The sequence below is a fragment of the Poromitra crassiceps genome, assembly GCF_964638095.1.
Source record: "Poromitra crassiceps genome assembly, chromosome: 11".
Classification (NCBI taxonomy): Eukaryota; Metazoa; Chordata; class Actinopteri; order Beryciformes; family Melamphaidae; genus Poromitra; species Poromitra crassiceps.
In genome coordinates this window covers 17,116,233-17,141,714 of record NC_139643.1, presented here as the reverse complement: position 1 = coordinate 17,141,714, position 25,482 = coordinate 17,116,233, and the positions used below count along the sequence as shown (strand labels likewise).

Here is a 25,482-nt window from a genome sequence, read left to right as displayed (position 1 = left end):
GAAATCCTCCTCGCACAGGAAGTGATAAATCAAAACAAAAATACAAAACTTTCTCCTAAACAGCTGCAAATGAAGATGTTTGACTTGCCAACAGTGGCTGAAGCAGTTTGAGGATGCAACTAACCCTGTTACATTTTTTAGTCCAACTTCAACTCAACTCAACTTTCAACGTTATCTGTCCCCAGAGGACACTCTGTCCCCGGAGGACACTTGGGTTGCAGCAAGACATACAAGATAGTCCAACATCTGGAGGCCCCTGAAGCCCAGGCTAGGTTCTTATTCATTGACTTTTGATCTGCATGCAGTACTATCCAGCCCAGGCTGTTCTCATTCACTGTTCATACTTATACATTATGAAACTTAATGCAATATAATTTGTATATAATAATGTATGAAGGTGCAGTGACCAGCAGGGGGTGATATAGTGGCCAGTAAGGGCTTTGTGGCTGGGGTGGGCGTATACGTTTGCCTTCGATGCCGATGAGCGGGGTTCGACGCCCAGCATGTTCAAAGTACTTTTCAACCTTAACCTTAACCTTAACCTTCACCTAACCTTAACCTTAACCATAACCCTAACCTTAACCTTAACCTTAACCCTAACCCTAAGGCTGGGTTCACACCGGAGACCCAAGCCTTGCCTATGCCTTGCCTTTACCCACGCTTTTAAATAGGCGTCCGTTTTAGTCAACGAGGCTGTGTACACCGTGCGCCTGAGCGTGAACCCTGCGTGTACCCACGCCTTGCCTGTGCCTTGCCGATTTTATCGTTTAGGCGTGAGTTCTATTTTCAAGCCGACTAGGCACGTGCAGGCAGGCTTCTTCTGTCAAGCCATGAAAGAAAAACGCGACAATATCCGTGGGAAATGGCAAAGTCAACTGAATTTCAAAATAAAATGGAGTTACTACAACAGTGTTGAGCAGAGAGAGAGAGAGAGAGAGAGATTGACGGGTGGCTATCACATGGGGCTTTCTCCCTGTCTACAAACAAATCTTCATGAGAGAGAATAGCGACCGAAGAAGCAAGATGGACAATGTTGTTGTGCCAGCACATATTCTTGCAAGATTACCTCTCTAAAATGTCCGACTATAGTCAGACCTGGTTATACATATCCAGCATCAATAGAACATTAAATATATCCGATTTATTTTACCTATGATAATTCGGGACCACACGTGAAAAAATACAGTCGGGAGAGAGGAGAGGCGCTTGTGACTCGGCTCCAGGTTCAGCGTGCAAAGGCGTGCGGTGTGATCGCAAAAGCATAATAGGTTCACGCCCAGCTCAAGGTCTCCAGGCGTAGGCGTGGGTTGAGGCAAGGCAAGGCGTAGGTTCTCTGTGTGAACTAAACGTAACCAAGTTGTTTTACTTCCTTAACTCATTGAGTGCCAATGACGACTTTAGTCGTCAATTCGGATAGTAACGTAGAGTGCCAATGACGACTAAAGTCGTCAATTGCGTTTGACGGTGGGACGTGGATCAAAGCCAGATCCATCTCCTGTGAAAGCATGGTGGATGTTGAATGTGTAAAAGCTATTTTACGGACCCATTAGGTGGCGACAGTGCTCTCCAGATTAGAGAAAGGCGAGGAAAAAAGAGAGAAGAAGTCATGGGGAAACGGAAATCGCATCGGTATGCATCGATATGCATGAAGCATAACGTTAGCTGTGCCTGTGAACAGCAGTCAATCTGCTGCCATAATTGAGCCCCTCCGTCTCCGCTGCGATAGCCCCTCCATATGATTTAGTTGCCGACACCAGCGTCTTTCTGAAAAGTTACATTATTCTCAGCTGGGAGCCGGCGACACGCTGTGAAAAAGCGGGGTGCAGCGCACTTTTCAGTGCAGAGCAAACGCAGAGCAAACGCAGCAGAGCCACCAGAGACACTCCCACGGAGGAGGAGGAGGGGGGTGGGGCACGCAGGGCAGCATACAACCATTGACAGTAAACACAGACCCAGACAGCAGGCTCGATGGACAGAGACAGGCAAACAAGCTAGAATATCTGATGCCCACCAGCAGTAAATCAAGACCAGCAAGAAGGTGTAGGGTCTGCGCACACAGGGGCCAGCGCTGCTGGTTGCAGCTAAAAAATATTATTTGGCCAAACAAAATTCCTTTGTTTTCACTGTTTTATTGAAGGAAATTATTTTTGAGGTGTCATTACATGAGAAAATATTAGCTTCAGAGTCAGTGATGTGCTTGAAATGCTTCATTTCACAAAAGGCTCATTATCTCAGCTTCTAAATTGAAACGTGTGTTTTTGCTGAAATCAACCTATCTTCTCCGGCTGATAACTAAAGAACGGAAAATGATATCAATAAACTTTTTTTTGCTGATGATCTCGTTCTTTGTGCGTGTTCGGTGTTTACATAGTAATATCACACAATATTCTGTGGGCCTCGAGAAATCACTGAAAACGCTCTGAAACTCTGGCACTGGGAGCGTCCATTCTCCAAAAGTGGCTGGCACTCAATGAGTTAAGCATAACCGTAATACCGGTAATCAAACTTTGGGACGTAATTCAATGTTTTCAAATTTGCACAAGCGCACTGATCGCTGGTGTTCGTATTACGCACGACAAACACTTTTCTAGATATCATAAAAACGTTTCATGACAATACATGTATGTTGTCCAGCCTTACCTCCTTTCTCATTTGACATGAACCTTACTGCATAGTGGATAGGTCACAGTGTGCAATGCAGATTATGTGTTGTGGAGCAGGATTATGTAAAGATTACGTTCCTCCAACACGAATTGGACACATTTCCAGCTAAAAGTTGGCTAATGGTTAAGTTTAGGCAACTAAGACAATTTATTTATTTATTTTTATTTTTATTGAACCTTTATTTAACCAGGTCAAAAGCATTGAGATATGAATCTCATTTACAATGCTGACCTGGTGAAGGAGGCAACAAAAATCACACGGCATGCAATGTTGTTATTGAGTCTATTTCTGTAATAACTGCACTTACGTCTGTTTAACTCGACGACCATTGACATTACTGCTCATTGCTTCAGGAGCCGCAGAGCCATGGGAGCAGCCATTACTGTTTTTCCGGCGGCGTTCCTGATTGGCCGGTTACATTGTTAACTACGGGGCCGGTCGCTGATTGGCCGGTGCACCTTGTAATTTGTGAAAACGCCCGCCCCAGGCTGGAAGCCGGACGGTCCCGCACCGTGATCGGCTGTTTTACCAGGCTACCTTCATGTAACCATTTTGTCCTGGGAAAACGTATTTCTGCCACTTTTCATGCATTGTGCATGTAGGATTTGCATTTTAAGACTTTGCACTTATTTACATCTCAGGAGACCAGGCTGGAGGCCATGAGTTAGAGTTCTCACCCTCCTCTAGGTGTGTGTAGGTGACTTTGAAGCTGCTGGTGGGGCTCTTGGGTTTGGTCCAGGACACCGTCAGAGAGTTCTCCGTCAGCTCACTGAACACCAGGTTGGTCGGAGGCTCCGGGCCTGGAGGGTGTGGAGAATACAGCGAGACGGGGGGTGAGGGAGGGAGGAGGGTGGAGAAGACGCACACAGGAGAAGTTAGTCTCGAAGGCTTTCTGCCAGAAGATGATGTGGAAGAGAGGAATCGCCATGCAACTCTTCATGTTTCGTTACATTTTTATTTTTGTATGGTTAGGCAAGAACAACTTGGTTAAGGTTAGGGTTTTCTTATTTAATCACGACCAAACCTAAACCATAACCAATTTGTTGTACTTGCCTAACCCCAATAACCAATCTTTGGAACGTAATTTAATGTTTTCAAATCAGAAAAATGCTTGTGAAAAATGTATGTGGCTTGATCAGGAGACAAACCCCAGCCCTCAGATCAAATGACAATCACCTTACCCATTAAGCCACAACAACAACTTGAGCAGAGCATTTTTTAACACCTAACCCTAACCTTAACCAAATTGTTTTACTTGCCTAACCTGAACCATAACAACCAACCTCCTTAAAAGCAAAATAAAAATACAATGAAACATGTTTGAAGAGTTCTTTAAAGAGTTGGTGATTCCTCTGTTCCGTATCATCCCTTTCTGGCAGAAAGCCTTCAAGGCTAACTTCTCCCATGTGTGCACAGCACGGAAGGAAGGAAGGAAGGAAGGAGAAGAAGAAGGAAATGTAGGTAAATGGGAGGAATAAAGTCAGAAAAAGGGAAAGAATATGAGGATGAAACAAGGAATAGTGTGAAAACGTAAAAGTAAAACAGAGTTAAAGGACAAGTTCACACAAAAATGAAAATTGGGTCATCATCTACTCAGCCCCATGCTGATGGCAGGACGGGGGGAGTTTTTTTAGTCCACAAAACATTTGTGGATGTTTCACAGCAAAACACATTTGCAGAAATATCTTTGTTGGATACAATTGGAGTGGATGGTGACCAACTTTCAAACATAAAAAGAAGTCTCCATAATGCTCACCTGACCTAATCCACGTCCATGTGAATATTTCAGCTAAACACAGGGTGTAAATGACATATGTTCCAGTCAACTTGGCATCTCATGGCTTCTGGAAACTTAGATCATGCCAGGGGAGCAGTATGGAGTCTTTTGTTTTTCTTTACCATCACCATCTGCTTCAATTGTTTAGGAGAATTCTGCACAGGTGTTTTGCTGTGAAACTCCAGGAATGTTTTGGGACTAAAAAACTCCACCTGTCGTTCCATCGGCATGGGGGTGAGCAGATAATCATGGGATTTTCATTTTTGGCTGAACTTATCCTTTAAAGCTTAAAAGGGAGTGGATGGGGCAGAAGGCAGGAGGGAGGAATCAAGGAAGCAAAGGAATTTAGGAAAATATGTGGAATAAAGTCAGAAGAAGGGAAATAATCTATCTGGGAAGGATGAATCAAGGAATAGTGTGATTTAAATAGTTGGGAAAGATGTAAAAAAAAATGCAACAAGGAGTGAAAAGAAACATTTTAAGATGATAATGAAATGGCTACTCTGTCATAGAGATATACAGTGTGTACATTATATGTATCCATCCACACAGTTACTATTAGTGCTCCAATGAGGATATGTGTATATATGTACAGTGCAAACATATATACAGTATACACGGCATATACGGACATATAGTCACAATTAAATGCACACGATGGATCCTGGACAGCAGCGAAGGAGAGAATGACGACATTTTAAATGTTAGCTGGTCGTTCAGTCCTGAAAAGAAGAGTGACAGGAAGAAATGAACGACGTTAACACAAAAGAAGAAAGGGGAGACATTTTCACAAAGTTATAGAAGGTTGAATGAAAACAAAAAAAAACATCCAAATATTAATTCAACACAAAATTTGAAGAGCTGAAAGTGAGGAATCACATTTAAAGGGAAATGTGTTTGACGACAGATTTTCAACCTTGAGTGTGAACGATTTCCAACACCAACTCATTCATCACCCTTTTGAAATAAAGAGGCCTGAACGACTGGGTATCAACGGAAATCTTTTTAAATGACAGCATTTTTAACAATTGATATTTTTAATCTTCCAACTACTTTTCAAAAAGTATTTCTGAATTCGCTTTTTATATGAAAGCAAAGCATCACGTGCCAGTTGGGCTACTTCCCTAAAAAGATTACTGTACACATGCAATTGTTCAAAAACAAGAACCATTTTTAATATTAAACTCTATTATGAAGTGTTGCAGTGTTTTTCAACGCATTTTAATCCTTTAAAATCAATACATCTGTAGCCTATACCATAAATTGGTATATGGAACTGATACATATTGTTTGTTGATACCCAGACCCATTAATGATAATTATAGAATCCACATTTAAGTGGTTTCTTTGATTTACTCCAAAATTGATTTTCTTGTGAACTCATAGGATTAAAATCTGCACATTTCGTATTTGGATTTGAAAGGTGAAGAGAGACCAAACATAGAGACCAGCTAGCATGGTCTTACCCTGGGGTGGGTGAGTGGTGTCAGTGAAGCTGGTGGACTGTTAGCTTACCCTGAGTGAGAGAAGACCACAGCAGCAGTGAATGAATGGCGTTATTTTGTTTGTGCGTTTTCTTAAAAGGAAAAAAATTGACTCAGCAATTTGATGTCAACTCAACCACCGAAATTGTTTGAATAAATAAATAAATAGATAAATAGATAAATAGATAAATAAATAAATAAACCCTGCAGTACTCTATATGCCAGAGCAAATAGTGACATTGCACAGTGATCCAATCAAAAGCATCGATCTTGTATGTAAGGGACTTCTCCAACAATCATCCACATTTATCGTGAAAGAAAGCTGACAAAAGGTGTGGAGTGTGACATCAAATCACTGAGTGTTTATGAATGAATGAATGGATTTTCATGACTTATGGTTGTTTCATGATTCATGAATATCATATATTCATGTATGGTCAGGAATGAGTGCACAAATACAGGGTTAACACAAAACACAACTGCTCAGTGGGCTTTTTCAACAGATTGAATTATAAAAACCCTCTTTGCCGACGACAGAGAAATCAACTAAAATAAATAAAATATAGGTTGTCAATAAACAATGATGAAATGAGGAACCATATTATATGAGATTACAAAAACTGAAACTGTAAATGGCGAACTTACAGTTTTCAAGAGCGTGGCAGCACACAGCTCTTGAAATGAATATGGAGGAAGCATTTGAGTGAGTAAGCAAACATCTCCAATCATACTCAATGGAGTGACAATTAGTTAACAATTGACTTGAGAACAAGACATGGGGTGATATATGAGTGATGCATGTACAAATTGTATCCCGAGTAGCTTCTGGTCAAGAAGAAAAGAGTGAGTTTTCTGAAGAGGGCTTCACAACATTGAAAGTAATGTTGTAGCCTTGTACAGTAGTAATCTAAGGCGTTCTACCGTCACAATGGCTTGTACCTGTGCTGATGACAAGCTTGTGCAGTCTGGACAGAAGGCCAGGCGCTTTTCCGAGCAACGTCACGGTGTAGTCGGTCTGCGGAGGGAGGTTCTCAAACGGGAAGGAGCGAGCTGAACCAGGAAGAACTTTCGTGAAAGTTTTTCCACGTCCCGTTGCAGGTTTGGCTGCTGTGCCGCTGTGGATTCTCAGAGCGGGCGTGATGACACTTTCGGGAATGTTTTCTTCTCCCGTGTGTCCACTTTCCGCCTCCTTTCCTTTGGTTATTTGTGGCTGGCCTTCATCCTCCTCACCACCCTTTTTCTCAGAGTCTTCCTCATCTTTTCCAGCTTGCTCCTTCCTAGTTACAACAAAGCTTTTATACTTCCCCTCCGGTGCATCCCAGACAAGTGCAAACCCATCAGAGGTCAAGTTCCTCACGCCCACATAGTCCAGAGGTTCCCCTGTGTCTCCATTAGGAGAAACATCTGGCTCATTTAGCGTGTTGGGACCACCACTCCTTGTCTGTTCAGTTTTACTCAACCTGCCCCCTTTTAAAGTATCATCCATTTTTAAATCCTGTCCCCTTTGGCTCACAGTGATGTTTTTTCTATTCTGGATGTGACTCGGTACTGTCTTCCTTCCTGTCTGAGGTTTTCTCCTTAGAAGTTTGACTGGGTTTAAGACTCCATGTCCTGTATCAGAGGAACTTTGTTTGATAGTTGGGCTACCTTGAATTATAGTACCACTACGTTTGCCAGCGTTGACTCTGTCTTCATGGATGTCAGAATCAGAGCCTGTGATGGCAGTTTCCTTCTTCTCAATTTGGGAAGTCTGGATTCTGAGGCTACCACCTGACTGGCCACTTGGGATTGCCTTTGTAGTGTGTTCTTGTAGTTCTCCTGGCTGAATGGTTTGGATTGCTTGGGTAGGGCTGATGACTCTGTGTTCTCCTGATTGGTTAACAGTGATTCCAGGGGTATTCTCCTCTCCTGATGGGCTAGTTTGGATACCATGAGTGTTGTCCCCCTCTCCCGATTGGTTAGATTGTATTCTAAGGGTACCACCTGACTGGCCACTTGGGATTACCTTTGTAGTTTCTTGTTCTCCTGGCTGAATGGTTTTGATTGCGTGGGTAGGGTTGATGACTCTGTGTTCTCCTGATTGGTTAACATTGATTCCAGGGCTATCCTCTCCTGATGGGCCAGTCTGACTTCCAGTGGCAATGTCACTGCCTCCATTTATCTTTCTAGATGGTAAATGCTTTTGAATGGGATGTTGAGGGTGTCTCAGGTATGGACGTGTTCTGTTTTGGAAAGGTCCCATGTTTGGGTGTAGGTGATGTAGGTATCCAACTTTGGATGCTCGGCGATGGAAGGGAGCCTCTCCACTGTCCCCCAGAGGCTGATTTAGTTCTGTCCCCAATGACATTGTGGTTGTCTCTACTGAATCTTCTCTGCTACCACCTTCCAGTGCTGTACCTTCAACTCTATAGGCTTCTTTGGAAGTAGAAGATGATGATGAAGAGGTTGGTAGTTCACTAGAAGCAATATGCCCCCTCTCTGTCTCAGTTTCACGATTTAAAGTTTGAGAGGGCCGAGGAGGGAATCTCAAGTTTGGACGGGTTCGGTTCTGAAAAGGTCCCATATTGGGATAGAGGCGACGTGGGTACCCAACTTTTGAATGTGGGCGACGGAATCGAGGTACACCACCTTCTCTTGAAGTTAGTTTTTTGTTAGTTTCAAGTGACACGGCATCTGTGGTACTCTCCCCATTTTCGCTGGTAAATGGGGGTCCTCTTCCTTCCCCTAGACCTTTTGTCTGGTTTTGTTCAGTTGCAAGGACCAGTGTAGTTGCCCCCTCTTTGTCTCCGCTCATATCCTTCTCTGATGCATTGGCAACTGAAAACGAGTCGTCTGAAGTGGAGGAAGTTGATGATGATTCACTTGAAGATATTTTCCTTGGCTCTGTCTCTATTCCAGGTTTGAGGTTTAAAGGCGAAGGGGGGCGGTCAAGAGTTCTCGAATGTGGATGAGTCCTGTTCTGAAAGGGTCCCATATTCGGGCGTGGACGACGTGGGAAGGCAGCTTTTGGATGTGTGATGTGTGTGCGACGGAACACAGGTCTGCCTCCGTCTCTTGATGTGAGTTTTTTGTCTTGGTTAGTTTCAGGTGACACGGCATCACTGGTACTCTCCTCACTTTTGCTGCTATCAACTTCTGATTCATTGCCTCGAACTGAATTTGATTCTTCTATGCTGGCGGGAGATGGGGATGGTGATGATGATGGTAATGATGATGGTGGTGGTGATGGTCCTGCTGATGACAATGGTGACCATGGCAATGGCTTCAATCCACTTAAAATCTGCTTCCTAATTGCTTGTGCATCAAGAGAGAGGTCTGAGGGTTTGGACAGGTGAACAGAAAACGTCTTTATATTCAAACTGTCAAAAGTGTCTGTCAGGAGTTGATGAAAACGATCCGCTGAATCGTGCATTTTAGTCTCTGCACACGGCGGTTGCAAATCGGAGGCGGACATGTTATCACTCAGATCTTCTGTCTCAGAGGAACTGCGATGTGTGTTAGCTGTAGGTCCTTCTCCAATCACCGGTCCATCGCCCTTATAGCCACTGACTCTGTCCTTCACTGGAAATCTGATGTGTGTCACTTTAACTTTGTTCATACATTTCTTCCCATTGGTGTGAACAGTCCCAGTGGGCTCTGAAGACACCGGGTGTTCTGCTCCCTCTCGCTCAACCCCACTCTCATTTCTCTGGATTGTCATGCCAACATCTGGTTGCTCTTTTGAGCCAAGTCTGACAGTTGGTTTCTCAGAGATTTTTTGACTGCTTGTTCCTGAATCAATCCCAACTGGATATATCATAGCTGCATTTTTGTCAGCTACACTCTCGGTGCTTGATGTCTCTGCTGCAGGTCTGGGGTCTCTCATAGTCAAAGCTACTGTCCTGTCTCCTACAATGGGGGATCCTGGTTTAGGCTTTTTGACTACTGGTCCAACCCTTCTCCCTCCAGGTACAACTCTGGTTGCGTTCGGACGAAATGAGCCAAGAGTACTTGGCTTCCTGGGTAATATGGGCCTTTCACCTGGGTTGGGATTGGTGCCATCTTTTTTGCTGACCAGAGGTTTAGTTCTTGCTATGACAGTCGCCAGTAAAGAGTCTTCCTTAGATCCGACGATACCTCTGACTTTAACAGAACCCACATCACTCCCATCCTCCCTCCTCCCCTGTCTGTCAAAGGCTGCCACCTGTCTGTCAAAGGCTGCCACCGCAGATGTTGGGTTCGACGTTGGGTCTCTGACACTGGCGTCTTGTCCTGGGGCCGGCGTGACCTGCATGGTAACCCTCGGAAATATCTTCCCTAAAGGTATGAATGGAACGAGCATTTGGAATCAATGTTTTTGTTGTTGTATGCTGAAATTCAAGAAGAATAGTCTCTAATGAGGGAATAACTGCAGTTTTAACACTGATAATGTTATATAGTATAATATAATATGAATATGATATATTTGAAGTAAACTCAATTTTCAATTATTTGTCAGTTATTGGGCAAGTGCAAACAAACAACTCAGGGTCTTGGCATCCATGCAGAACCTGCAAGGAGAAAAGTGAATAAAAATAATTATTCTTGATCTGCAAAGAAACCTTTTCATTGCACGAGCAGGGAAATTCAACATGCTTGGTTATATCTGCGTGCTGCTGTTGAGAGGAAAATACCATCATCAATTTCAGGAAAAGGTTTACAGAATATTTTCTTCTGGAAGTAATTGGTTTTGCTCCTGTAAGGTTAGGTTTGCACCTTGCTCCATTACGTTTTACAATAACTCCTCATTATAATTATTTGTATATGATGCGTTACATTGAATAACGAGGTGCTTGGGCATGTTAAGATTCATTAGCCCACACTCACCAGGAGCAAGGCTGGCCTCACTTGAGCAAACGCCTGCAGTTTTTGGGTTTCTGGTCTTGTAACCTCTTCATCTCAAGCTTCTAACCATGTCTCTATCTCTTTTACTTTCTAACTCCATCTTTGTCTCATTGCCCTAGTTCTAATCAACAACACGTTAACATTGCTTACCATGGTCAGAAAAAGTCACCAGATTTGTTGCGAGTTGTGGGCATCTTACTCAGCTCAGTGGACTGACATAATTTCACTTGTTCTCTCTCTCTCTCTCTCTCTGCTCTTGCTCTCTCACGTGTTCTGCCCGATCACGTGTTCTGGCCGACCGATGCTGTAACTTCATCACTCATTCACTCACTCACTCATTCACTCAGTGACATTTGCATTAGCAGAGCTGGTGCCGCGAGTCATGGACCAGCTAAAACACTCTTCTTACTCACCAGGAGTTGCTTGGCTGGTTGCTGGTTTACTCCGACTGGCGCCCTTCTCTGCCACAAGTAAGATGTCATACAAACGCCCCGGCTCCAGCTCCTCAATGTGGGCGGAGTCTCTGCCGGATGGAAGGATGATTTCTTCACCCCTTCCTGATCCATCACTGGGCGAGACGGTCAAGCGATACCTGTCAATCTCACCCTGTGACTGCTCCCATTGGACCACGGCAGAAGTGGTGGTCGTCTTGACGACTCGAAGGTTGGACGGACCAGAGATGACTGAGGAGGAGGAGGAGAAGAAGAAGAAGAAGAAGGAGAAGAAGAAGAAGAAGAAGAAGAAGAAGAAATAGCCTTTATTGTCAAGTTACGGATTATTGCATGAATTTCAAGATTTCTAGATTAATTTCTAGTTAATCCTCCTGTCTTTATGAAAATGTTTAATTGCACAGAAGTATCCACTCAACATTTCTGTAAGTTACATTATTCACATTTCAGTGTCAGTTAGGGGGCTACGAGGGGGCTACAACAAATTTCTGATATGATATCTGATATTTAATAAAAGTACAATATGAGCTAAATATCGGTCTAAACCTAGTAGAACAATGTCCAAATGTCATCCCCCCACAATGTGTTAAAAAAACATTTGCTACTGTCCAGAACTCTTGAAAAGAAAAATCTAGAGTCTTGAGTGCCTCCCCTCAGGTAATGAAGGACAAATCAGATGAAAACAGCTCACGGGTGATAAACTGGGCTCTGGTCTCAGCTCCCTTCATGCCGTTCGTCTCCCCAGTGACAGTGGCGGTGTACTCCTGCCCCGCGGCCAGGCCTGTTTGGGTGAAGCTGCGCAGGCTGCCCTCCACCTGCACCGCAATCTGCTGGTCACTCTCTTTCTGTCAGGACCAGAGGGGAGAGAAGCTACTGTTAGATCTGCTGGTCACTCTCTTTCTGTCAGGACCAGAGGGAAGATAAGCTACTGTCAGATCTGCTGGTCACTCTCTATCTGTCAGGACCAGAGGGAAGAGAAGCTACTGTCAGATCTGCTGGTCACTCTTTCTGTCTGGACCAGAGGGGAGAGAAGCTACTGTTAGATCTGCTGGTCACTCTCTTTCTGTCAGGACCAGAGGGAAGATAAGCTACTGTCAGATCTGCTGGTCTCTCTTTCTGTCAGTGTCAGTCTGTCAGAATCATTCTTCCGTCAAGCAAAGCAATGTGGTTATTAAGCGATATTTAGCAGAATGGTTGCCAAGCACCACACAATGGAGTATGAAACGGTGTAACTCTAAAAGTAACTTGCAAACCATTCCATAGCTGTAGTCATAGTACAAATAGGTAATAGAACTTGCTCAAAGCAATGGGATTTGGAAAGCAATTGTTTTTATAACAGTACTGTTAAATCCAATTGAATTCAATTTGATACAATGTTATTTATCTCACACTGGACAATTTGAAGAATGCAATTAAAAGATATAAACAAACATAAAAACAAAACATAGGATAAAATCGTACATAACAAACTGAGACAAACACGAATTCGCAATGCGAATTTCCAAAACGCAGGATGGCAGGGGCAGCCCACCCATACTCTGCCTAAGCAACCCTGCATTTTGAACCCCCCCTCCTACCTTTACACAAACACACTTGTCAAATTCCAGCCTCCTCGGGCGAACAGTGTGAACAGTGTGGCCGCCAAAGGGTGGGCACTGGGCAACTTTTCGTGGACCAACCGACCGACAGAGTGAGCTATAGATCTGCTGGTCGCAGGTAAACATTTGATTGCTTCTGTTATCTATTTTTCCTTTGGTTTGTCTTCCTTTGGGTGTCTGAGGGGGCACGGTGGTGCAGTGGTAGCGCTTTCGCCTCACAGCAAGTAGGTCCTGGGTTCAATTCCCACCTGGGACGCTGTGGTTACTGTGATCCCCCATGTCTTCAGTGCCCACTGACAGGGGGGCTATCTGGGCCAAAGGGCCTTTCTGTGTGGAGTTTGCATGTTGTCGTGCTCCCCTGGGGTTTCCTCCATCTAAGAACCCCCCGTGAAAAACAGGCAGGAGATCGTCGCCTGACCAGTGGCGGATGAGAGGAAGCGGTCTCCGGCCGCTGTGAGGAAAGCTGCCCACTGCTCCTGACCTGCTCCTGACCTGCTCCTGACCTGCTCCTGGCCTGCTCCGAGGAAACAGGACGAGCCAGGATGGAAGAAATGCAGATAACACATTTCACGGCGTCACTTAAAGGAACACTCCGCTGATTTTCAACCAGCTTTATATCATTACAAAATCACTAGTATATCAGACAACTGTAAACAGCTTTGCAGGCATTCTAGTTTGACAGTTATTGAGAGTTGATTTGAGTGAAGTTGTGGACCAGAGATGTCATGCTTGCACAAAATGACATCACTGACATCCTTTAATTGCGTGTGTGTGTGTGTGTGTGTGTGTGTGTGTGTCTGTGCATGTGTGTGTGTGTGTGTGTGTGTGTGTGTGTGTGTGTGTGTGTGTGTGTGACGGGCGTGTCTGTCCTGTGTTTGTTTGTTGAAAGCACCCGCCGTGCAGCATGTGTGACCTATCTAATATCGCCTGGGCTTTTCCCAGCACTTGTTGAGAGTCAAACTCTGTGAACTTGAATTCCCAGTGTCACATCCGATCCACCACTTCACACTGATCCACTTCAGATGTGTCGGACCTGGACTATTTCAACGGCGAGTATTTCAATGGCGTGCATGGCGGCCAGCAGATGGAGCGTCTATCCAACTGTTTCCTCTCTAAGGAACTCCATCAGATGCAGTCAGTCCAGCCAGATGCCCCGTACTGAGGGAACAACAGTTTACGGCTCTCGGAGGAGCTCCCAGTAATAGAGAGAACACTTCATCACATTATCATTAGCTTCATCAGGCTGAGTGGAACAGTCTGTCTGCAGTGCAGAGAGAGAGAGAGAGAGAGAGAGAGAGAGAGAGAGAGAGAGAGAGAGAGAGAGAGAGCTGGGTGGGCAGAGATGGGAAGTAACAAAGTATTTGTACTTACAAGTACTGTACTTAAGTAGATTTTCAGGTATTTGTACTTTACTGAGAATTTATTTGTCTGACTTTTTTTTACTTTTACGCCCTACATTTGAACACAAATTTCCTACTCCTTACATTTTCAAAACAGGCTAGTTACTTTAGTTTTAATGCACGGCAGACAAAAACGATGCAACATTTGGGGCTCTATTCTCCCACAGGCCATCGGCGCTATTACGGGCCTTAACCGCAAAAAAACGTGCCTTGCGCCTGTTTCGGCAAGATAGCAATAGGCTTTAGGCTGCCAAATGCGCTTTAGGCCGAATGGGCGTGGCGCAGTCCCAAAGTGGGCGTGTCGGCGCTAAATACCAGCCTAGTTATATCTTGGGAGCTGGCCTACATTTAGCGCTTTGCGCTTTTGAAAAGCAGGCCTATTCTTTGCCTTCACTGCTTCTTCTCTGTCACCCTTCTCTCTCTCTCTCTCTGAGTTCCCAGCATGCATTGTGTTTCTTCATTTCGCTACTAAATAGCCACCAAATGAGCCAAAATAGATATAAAAGGTAGTTCTAAATTAATGTGTAATGGTAACACAGCCTGCCATTGTCAACATTTCAATATTGGACCAAATAAAACCTCGAAATGAAAACACCACCCTATGTGAAACATATATGTCCTCCTGGGCATATATATACCCCTTGTCGAGTTAACGTGATTTAGAGAAGTAACAGCGGAACGCGCTTCGGAACGCGCTTCTAATGGCATCTGCTATACTGTGATGTTCCTCCAATAACTTGGCCCTATTTCACATTTAGTTTTACAATAAAAACACATTTATGCAATGACTTGACATAATGTAGGGTATATTTATGTGCATCATCCTTCCTGCAGCAGGCGAGAGAAAATGATATCTTTCTGGACAAACTTTCACCAATCTAATAGGCTATATTTTTCTAGCTGATGCATAGAACATTATTTTCACTTTGATCTTGCTATAGTGTAGCGTATTTACATGCTTGCAGTATTGAAACTGCAGTTAGATTGGTTTGAGAAGCATAATAATATGGAATAATAGCCTATAATGCAGACAGACAGGCTGGATGAAGGGAGGGGGGGGGGGGGGGCAGAGCGTTTGGCTTTCATCTGGTTTTGCGGGATCACTGGAATTGGAGCTAAAAAGGCAAGCGTGCGATTCGTTTATTGCACTTATCCAATGAGCATGACGGTGCATAATTTTACGCCTAAAAGGCGTGGTTGTAATGCTTTGGGCTGCATCTAGCGCCAGCACGACGATATCAAGTGCGCCTTTCCACGCCCACTGCTTTGATCTGCGCCTGCCGCTCGGCCTAGAAACTGCGCCGATGCAACGATAGGGGCCTTGGTCTCTAGTCTCACGCTCTCCCTGCTTTCATGCTACTATACCGCTCCCCATGCAGGTTCTAGCTCGCTCGACCGCCTCTCTCTCCCTCCCTCTCCCTCTCTCTCTCTCTCTCTAGTGTAGTGTGTCATCACATCAACAATGTAGCCTCATGAGGGAGAAGGAGTAGATGTAATTTTAAGGATTGAGATACGTGAACCTTTTGTGGAAAAACCTTATCACACAAATTAATATTCAAAGTAGTTTTTTATACATCATAAAACATATTTCGAGGGGATCTCTTATGTTTAATGGTCTTTGATCTATGATATGTGACACCAGCTGGCGTTTTGATCCTCAATTAGGCCGAGGGCATTTTTCTGATTTTTACAGATTCTGAAATGACTAACCCTAACCCAGACTGTAAGCTTTCAAATGATGTGTCACACATTGTAATCTGAATTTTTTTTAAGGAGATATGCTTATTTGATTGTTCACACTCTGGGAAGGTCTGGGGAGAAGAAACCTGAGAAATCGCCTCTCAAAGATTGTGAACTTTTCACACCTGGATGACCCAGGCAAGGGGGAGTTAACAATGGCTCCTCATTTACATTGACCACTCCCAAACCATTAAGCTGTCAGTCTCTGTCAAGAATGACAGATGAGAGAGAGAGAGTGCACACAACTGTGGGTAATTTATTTTCACTATTATTCCACTATTATTCCATCCATAAGTAACAGAATAATAGATGGTCATGGGTGTCATACATTTCTGTATTAAAATATCTAAAAGCAAAAATGGGGGTCTGCGGTCTATTTTTAGGTGAAGTTTTGATGTGAAAGTTTGAGAACTATTGTCTTAAATGACCATGACCTTTTCCTTAAAGTTGTAAGCAGAAAACATATACCATTCAGTCAGTGAAAATGTGAAAATAAATGATTATGATGTGAGAGGTTCAGTTAGCTTTGCACAGAAAGCGTGGGTGAAAAAACGTTTCATACTTTTGGGTATAGTTCACAGCCTTTACTTTTTTACTTTTACTTGAGTAAACAAGTTGAATCAGTACTTCTACTTTTACCACAGTCTTTCTTTTTTTTTTTTTACAGAAGTAACTGTACTTCTTAAGTACAGAATGTGTGAACTTTTCCCATCTCTGGTGGGCGGGGCAGAGAGAGCGCTGGGTGGGCAGAGAGGCAGAGAGAGAGAGAGAGCTGGGTGGGCAGAGAGTCTCTGCTTTGCTTTGAGAGTTTCCAAACACAACCGTTACTGGAGCAGATCAGAAGCATTCCTGAGGTACATCAGTGACGTCATGCGAATGTCTTGAAACTCCAATTTTGGTGTTTTTGTTTTGCTTTTGTTCCACAATTAAAAACTTTCATTTGCCTTTTTCTTTTTCTTCAATTAAAAGTTGATGTCATGTCTGGACTGTGAAACCAGTTTAAAAATTATTGTATTGTACGTTTTTACAATAATATATATATTTAATATACTTCTGTGCATGACCTCAAAACAAGTTTAAACTTTCAATTATTTGAAGTTAGTTTTAGGCCTATGCAAATATTTATTTACTTTTTCAAACTTATCTGTTTCAGATCAGAGGCATCCCTGAGCTTTTCTGATGATGTTATGATGTTGCTTTGGAAGTCCATGCTGTTGTCTTTTTTTTACAATTGTTTCCTTTTTTTTCTTAAATAATTTTGTTTTCAAAACTAAATTATTCAAGATTCAACATCATTGTCATAGCTATAGTGTGTAATCATATTACAAACGAGGAACTTTGTGCACTATGCAGCGCAGCGATCACATCAATAGCAGAAAAAGGAGCAAACGGAAAACAATCTCAAATTATAAATGTAAGTATGCTCATTAATTATAAATTATGCTGGTCCGATTGACAGTCTTGTGCTTTTTCCCCCTCAGGCCTTGACAAAGTCGACTCTCTGAAGATATAGTTTAAATCTCACAGCACAGCAATCTCAGATCATATCCAAGCAAGCAAGCACATTTAATTGGAATATTCAGGTTTTGTATATTATACTTGTTTACTTGTTCTACTATTCATATGCTACGTCTCCCGTCTCGGTCACAGCATAACCTACAGGCCGTGTCATGACACTGTGTTTAGTGTTTGTCCAACACTTTACTCCTTTCCATATTTTCAGTCAGGATGGTTCCACGCTGCTTCTCAGCTGCTGGTTCATCCAGAAAACCTCAAACTTGTTATTACTCAATTCATGTGCTGGAAAGCGCTGCAATTTCCTCTGAATTAAAATCTGCCATTTACCCAATTACTCAACTGGGAGCGCTTTGCTGCCTTCCAGTTTATAATGAATGGATGCCATGCTGTAAAGTCAATGCAGCACAGCTGGGTTGCCATGCTGGTTATTATGTTGGTTGCCCGGCGATGGAGTTCCAGAGGTCAATGGTGGAACAGTGTCAGTGTGTCAGAATGCTTTTATCCATTTCCATATGAACGGCAGTGACATCATTAAAATAGAGACGTGAATAATTAACGATACCCTCTAAAAACAAGTCCAGACTCTGTGTGCCTCCACGGTGCCTTCAGGGTCAGGATGGTGGGTCCAGACTCTGTGCCTCCGCAGTGCCTTCAGGGTCAGAATGGTTAGTTCTGTGGACGCCGCATGGGCTGCTGGATAAATGTTATTTTTATGTTATTTTGAACCTTTATACTAATCTCCCCTGATTGGAATTCAGGTTAATGTCTTCCCATAGACACAGAGTAGAATATTGATAGCTTCTAAAATAGTCAATCACACTGCATCATATCATAATTGGATGACACTTACTGATTCAGATCAGGTTTGTGTAATAAAAAGTCCAGCATATTGCTGTTACACGACTACATTCACTGTGTCATTGTGAACATATTCACTGTGTCATTATGAACACATTCACTATGTCATAATGAACACAATTCACACCCTGCATGTTGAAATTGAGAGATGTAATTTTTTAGAGTGCAGGATGCCCCACTCGATGTGATGCTACCTGGCAACAGAAAACTGTGTGGGTCCCGTGTCGTCATCCACACTCTCTTTAGACCAGTGGTTCTCAACGTGTGGTCCGGGGACCACAAGCAGGGCTGTATTACCAAACGGGCCTACCGGGCCCAGGGGCCCAAGAGGTAAGGAGCCCCATAACCCAGAGCCTCTTCGCAGGTCCACCGTGTATCTTGCCCAGAATAGCTGGGACCAAATGATCCCTTAGGGGCCCAACCCTTTGTTTTTGACAAAATGTTCCATATATTTCGGGACAATTAGAGGTTTATTGGGCTTTTGGCTTTAATTGAGTGCACCTGCACTGTAAATCCTGTGTTATTGAGACAGGGCACCAGCCACCAGCCAAATGCTGGTTGCTGGTAGATTTGCTTCACTCGCCAGCCCCAAAAAAACAATGATAATCTATTGAGTGGCTGGTAAAATGTGAACATTCATTTAAGAGCCATTTGGCTGGTGGACAAAAAAGCTAATTTTGGAACCTGTATTGCGATACAGGTGAGTATATTTCTTGTTATTGTGCTGTTGGCTTTGAGTGTTCAGGTGGCTGTGCTGTAAATCCTGTTGAGATGTCGGTGAATGTACGTCTTAGGCATTATTCTGGCCTTAATTGTGTGTATGTGCGCTGTGAGGAGGGAGGGCCCTTTTATGTGTCCAGGCCCAGGGGCCTGTCATGTCATAATCCACCTATATGACCACAAGGGCTCCTTGAGGGGGTTGCAGGGGGTCCCCAGCCAATTCATTCATTGTTCAACTTCAGCATTAATTAATTTACAAGAAGTGAATACAAGTAGAGAATGTGATCATAGTTTCTAGCTACACTACAGTCATGAAATTCTGGACACAATCATATAATACTCTCATATTTGGGTCTGAGAGACAACATCTCATCAGATGGTGTCTCTGGCTCTAATCTGGACTAAATTAGGCTCATATGAAAAAGGTTGAGAATGACAGCTTTAAACGTTTCAGTTTTGTCTGACGGGTGAAAGACGAAAGCCTTCACGATTCACTTGTTTGTATTTTTCTGTGTGCGTTGTTGACGTCTGGTAAACACTGGCTGATCAATCTCTCTCTCTCTCTCTGTCTCTCTCTGTCTCTCTCCCTGTGTCACAGCTGTGGGCCGGTGGTGATGTCATCCCTCTGGCAGCGGCCATGTTTTTGACAGTGTTTACGTGTCACCCCTAGCAACAAGCATCCCACATCTGCATCTTTTCCTCTCCGCTGACGAGCATTCCCTTTGTCTTCTGCTGTCGCTCTTCTGTTTGACTCTATTCTGTTTCATTATCTTTGCTTTGCTCTGTTCAATCCTATAGAGTCCTGATGTGTTCTCTTTTAACTTGCTCTGTATTGTATTGTATTGTATTGTATTGTATTGTATTGTATTGTATTGTATTGTATTGCATGTGCAGTGTTCTTTTGTATTAGGTTTTAAGTCTGTTCTTTCCTATTGTGTTTTAATCAGCTCTGCGCTATTCTAAAATTCTAAAATTATTGAATCTCAAGGTCCATTTCAAAACAAATGATGGTTAATTTAAAATGTCATGCAAATAACACAACATTGCTTATGTTTACGCAAATAAAACAACATTGTTTATGTGGACTGAGACTGGGTTAACTATTCACTTGTATACTTTTACATTACATTACATTACATTACGTCATTTAGCAGACGCTTTTGTCCAAAGCGACTTACAATATCACAATTTGTCAACAGTACAGAAAACCACTATGCAACACAATCAATGACAGCTAAGATATGTTGATAGACTCGCACCATGTAGGAAGTAGTTTGAGAAGGAATAAGTAACATGTAGCATTAGTAGGTTTGATTATTTATTTATTTATTAAAAGATTAAAATTAAAACATTCTGTTTTAATTAATTAATTTTTTTGTTCTATTCGGCACTGTTTTAATTTGCTGTGCTCTAGTCTATTGTACTCTATTCTCATCTATTTGACGTAGCTCTATTCTCGTCAAATTTGCTGTTTCTAATATTCTGGGTGGGGTCCTACCTGAGGGGCAGAGAGCAGGTTACTGAGGTGAACGGCACCCTGTCCTCCCCTCTCACCCTACGCTGCGGGGTGCCCCAAGGAAGCATATTAGGACCACTTTTCTTTTTAATCTATGTAAATGATATGAAGTCAGCATGTGACTGTAACCTGTTTCTATTTGCGGACGACTCGGCTCTCCTGGTCTCCCACAAAGAGAAAGCGCAGGTAGAACAAATCCTCAGCAATGAACTCCAGAACGTCAGCACATGGCTGGCAGACAACAAGCTATCACTTCACCTCGGTAAAACTGAATCAATTCTGTTTGGTTCAAATGCCAAACTCAAAAAATCCCCCGGTTTCAACATCGTAGTCGGCAACATCTCTGTTGAAAACAAAGAGGAAGTAACTTATCTCGGCTGCATCCTGGATAATAAAATATCCGGTGAGAGTATGGCTTCAAAAACCATCTCCAAAGTAAACCAAAAAACGAATGGTTAAAAACTCCTTTCTATACTCAGCAGCTCTGCTGTGGAACGGCCTACCCGATAGCCTGAAGCTGACTAACTCCTTGAGCACTTTTAAGTTCACCCTAAAAAACTGGCTCATGGCCAATTGCACATCAGGGTAAATAAAAAATTATTCTTAATTTATTTTAGACAGTCTGATGGTTTTAAGTTCTTTAATTACGTGTTATTTTTAGGATTGGTTCTTTTATTTAATCTTATATTGCTTTTGATAAATCTGTTTTTAGTTTTTAAGTAGGTAAAAATTTTCATAAAGGACGGTATGTATTTTTATGTATAAATGTCTGTTTTTATGTTGTTTGAACTGTATGTCTGAGACCAAGGACCACAATGAAAACAAGTCCTCGGACTTAATTGTGTTTTTATCCTTGATGTTGATGGCTGCATGTATTTTATGTCCCATGTATTCATCTAAACATTGAATAAAATCAATCAATCAATCAATCTACTCTCTTGTATTCTAATATAATATAGAACAGAATACAGAACCAATAGAGAAAATTAGAATATACTAGAATCTATTCTATTCTCATTTGCTCTATTCTATTCTACTTTGTTCTGTTTTAATCTCCTCTGTCCATGCAAACTCTCACGCACCCATCCACCCACCCACCCACCCATCCATCCTCCCTGTCTGTTTCTGCTTCCAGTTGTTAATATTTTACTTCCTGGTGATGTTACTCTGCTCCACACGTCTCAATCCAAATTATAATCCCACCATGATGTCACTTCCTGGTGACGTTACTCTGGTCCAAACGTCTCTATCCACATTATAATCCCACCATGATGTCAGGGGGAGATTAGTGCAGATCATCTTGCACAGCGCTTGGTTTCGTCAGAATTACGCTACATGGACATGACGAGGTGGTCCGGCGCACTGCCAGTGTGTGTGTGTGTGTGTGTGTGTATGTGTGTGTATGTGTGTGTGTGTGTGTGTGTGCGTGTGCGTGTGCGTGTGCGTGTGCGTGTATCTGTGTGTGTGTGTGTGTGTGTGTGTGTATGTGTGTGTGTGTGTGTGTGTGTGTGTGCGCGTGTGTGTGTGTGTGTGTGTGTGTGTGTGTGTGTGTGTGTGTGTGTATGTGTGTGTGTGTGTGTGTGTGTGTGTGTATGTGTGTGTGTGTGTGTTTGTGTGTGTGTGATTGTGTGTGTGTGTGTGTGTGTGTGTGTGTGTGTGTGAGTGTGTGTGTGTGTGTGTGTGTGTGTGTGTGTGTGTGTGTGTGTGTGTGTGTGTGTGTGTGTGTCCGTCTGCGTTGTGCAGCAGTGCGGCGGTGAGCTGCTCTTTTCATCTCACTGACAGTTTGATTCTGACTGATTCACAAAGTGAGGTTAGGAGGGTTTTCTTTGTTCGGCCGCCCGCTCCCTCCTCAGCACAGCTCTTACAAATACCAATACAATTAGTAATTTTCCATTTCTTTAATGCCTGCTGCCCCTGCAGATTGAGCACATATGTTTCTGACTGGACAGTCTTTTTGACCAAGTGAAATAGAGGTTAGTGGTTTATTTCGTTATAAAGGGGGCAATAAGTACGACTTTTACTGTCCCATAGCACAGAATGACTATAATATCTATTGCAGGGGGCTTATCCAATAGCAATAACTCAACGAGTACTTTTCCAGGTGCAGAGACTTGGCTTGTTTTCTGGCCCCTAAAAACTCCATTTCAAGACTCACACTCCCATCAATGCAGGACCGAGTATGGACAGGCGATGCGTCGCATTTCATCTGCGAAGGCCAAAAAGCCTCGATATCAAGCCAGAAATAGTGAAGGACAAAGCAGTATTATTACTATTCATTTTTAGCATGGTGAGATATTAACACTTCACTAGACATTTATGTTGCTCTGATGAGCTAGTTTACTCCTCTACACTGTGCTCTGATGCACAATGCACGGAAAATAGGATCCGCGCCTCCGATGTGAAAGTTTTGAACGCGCGCTGGTGGGTAATTGTTGTACGCCTTTTGTCCCGCAAGCCGACCTAGTCACAGCGCCGGGTTAGCAGGTAACCTGCCTCCACTTGAAAGCGTAGGAGCAGCAAGCCGGAACAGTGCGAATGCTCAGCTCATTCATAAAAACATTACAGGGGAAATCACCTCATGCAGCAAGAAAGACAGTGAAAGTAAAAAAAAGTAGCCTATACAATCATGCGCCAGGAGGAATGCTCCGTGCCTGTAAGTAGGTTAGGCTTTATGCTCAAACGATGTTGACATTAGTAGCCTAGGTAAAATTAACGGATATAATAATAAGCTTCAGAGGATAGCTGTCTGTGGCGAGTTGGTCTGAGGATATTCCCTCTGGAAACCAGCTCCAGAACTGCAATCTGTCTAGCTATAGCCACTTGTGCATTCCCTTACAAAAACTACTAACGTTATAGTAGTCATGTGCATTTATAGCCTATACTATTCCACCGACGAACGTTATGCAGACTGCAGCTGTTTGATATGCGGGCGTCGTCTTTCAGAACGGCCCCTAATTAAGCTACTTGACGGGAATCATTTGCTTTACAAAAAACTGGAACCAAAAGATAAGAATTAGCCTTGTAGCCTACCTAATAGGCTACATGATGGTGCGTCTGTGATGCATAAAGTCAATCAGATGAATATTGAAAGCCTTGTTACCGTGCTGCATGTGGACAACACTTTTGTGTTTTATCAGTAACCTTAACGAGCGCAGCTTTATCAGCTTGATCCTTAACAACCGCAGCTGCACCTCGTTGGCTGGCATACATCAGCGATGTTTGGTTGTTGAATGTATTCATTCATCATACAGTAGCCTAGGCTACACTAACCTATGAAAATATTAATTTGGGCTAGCAGGAGCTGGGTGGAAATCCGCTCGCCTTTAAATCCGGGAGGGGTGGATGTCACTTGAAAGCACACCCCAGGACGGGAATGTGGCGGTGCTGCTTGGCTGTGTGTGAAAGCAATTTCTGTGGCGAGGCTGCCAGTTTTGCGGGCCTTTTGAACTGCAATTTTGCGCGATCTGTGTGTGAAAACGGCTATAGTTTATTCTGCAGGTCACCCGCACAGCCCAGGGGCAGAAGCCATCGTCTCCATCTGGTTCCTGCCTGATTCTACCTACTTATACTCCCATCACTTATATAGCCTCAGACTGATGACATCACTGATGACATCGTCACCGATGACATCACTGATGACATCATCACTGAACTATTGCCCCAGCCTTAGGGCAATTCATCTGCCCTAATTAAAAAAGTCCGGCTCACCCGCACGGGTGGTCTTTACACCCCCTGAAAGTTTCAGCCCGATCCCATAAAACGTCATAGCTGTGGCCGGCACAACAATTGAAACAGAGAACAGAGAACAGAGCCCACATTGCCAAATTTATATATATATGTACTTTTTCAGCTTGACTTGTTTCTTGTAGTTTGACAGCTATTGAGAGTTGATTAGAGTTAAAGTCCCATTCAGCAACTTTCCCAAGTTTTGTTATTGGGGAAACTGCGCCCTCTGGGTGCAATAGTATCGGTATCGATATCGCCATTCAAAGTCAACAAAACACAGCGGCAGAAAGCTCTATGAACATGTTGTGACATCGGGTAGTCACCACGTGATAAAATAATAATCCATAGTTACGGGAAACGTCATTTTCGTAGCAAATCCACACCGAGTTACTTCCTTGTTTTCATGAAGACAGCGCTTCCGCTGTACAGCGCATGCGCGCATCTTGCCTCCGGGACGCCGGCACAAAAGTGCTTAGTCCCAGGAGAGGCCTTTGGAGGGCGGTGTGTGACCAATAGAGGCAACATTCTCCCTGTTACAAGTCACTCTACCATCCTCAATGACTAAAAAGCTGTTATATTAAGGTGAAAAAGTGACTGATTGGGGCTTTAAGTTCTTGACCAGTGATGTCATTAATCAAAAATGCATCACTGGTCCACAACTTAACTGAAAAAAGAATAATTTGAAGATACAAAGTTTTCACCTGACGACACCAACAGCTTGTAAGCCCCCTAAGCTGTAATTACAGGTTGCTATGTTGTATGTTTGCGCAACACAGCCCGTCTTGTTCTGAGACTTATGATTTCAGGAGGGTATTTTTGTGTGCGCTGTTGTTTGTGTTGCTAACGTTGAGAGGCTCAGTCGCTAACGACACAGCCTTTACGCCTTTTCAAGTGTCTTTGAAGGCTCCCATGAGAGTGGAAGCATGGACATGCAACACATTTTGAAAGCACACAGGCAGCCAGGAGCAGCAGCAGTGATGGCCTGTTAGGGTCTCCACATGGGTGTTGGCTGCTGAGATGTTAGCTGTGACCCTGAGATGAGATAAGTGTGTCTAATGGTGATGACATACACCACACGACTTCCATCTCACTGCAGCTGATAGACACCAGAACACGTTGGAAACTCATTTGCATACTAGAAGTGCACTCAAAGAGTGCAGACTTCTGCC

At 43.3% G+C, this 25,482-nt stretch overlaps 1 protein-coding gene across 1 annotated transcript in view; it reads right to left on the bottom strand.

Annotated features, from left to right (window-relative positions):
• The window catches only part of tnxbb (tenascin XBb), a gene marked incomplete at both ends in the record, with an annotated part of 99,301 nt that overhangs the window by 28,586 nt on the left and 45,233 nt on the right, over window positions 1–25,482 (bottom strand). Inside the window, 5 exons of the mRNA XM_083645898.1 lie at window positions 3,342–3,464; window positions 6,865–7,305; window positions 8,788–9,642; window positions 11,202–11,471; window positions 11,929–12,082. Coding sequence (XP_083502024.1) covers window positions 3,342–3,464; window positions 6,865–7,305; window positions 8,788–9,642; window positions 11,202–11,471; window positions 11,929–12,082 — 1,843 coding nt within the window. The remainder of the gene's footprint in view (window positions 1–3,341; window positions 3,465–6,864; window positions 7,306–8,787; window positions 9,643–11,201; window positions 11,472–11,928; window positions 12,083–25,482) is intronic.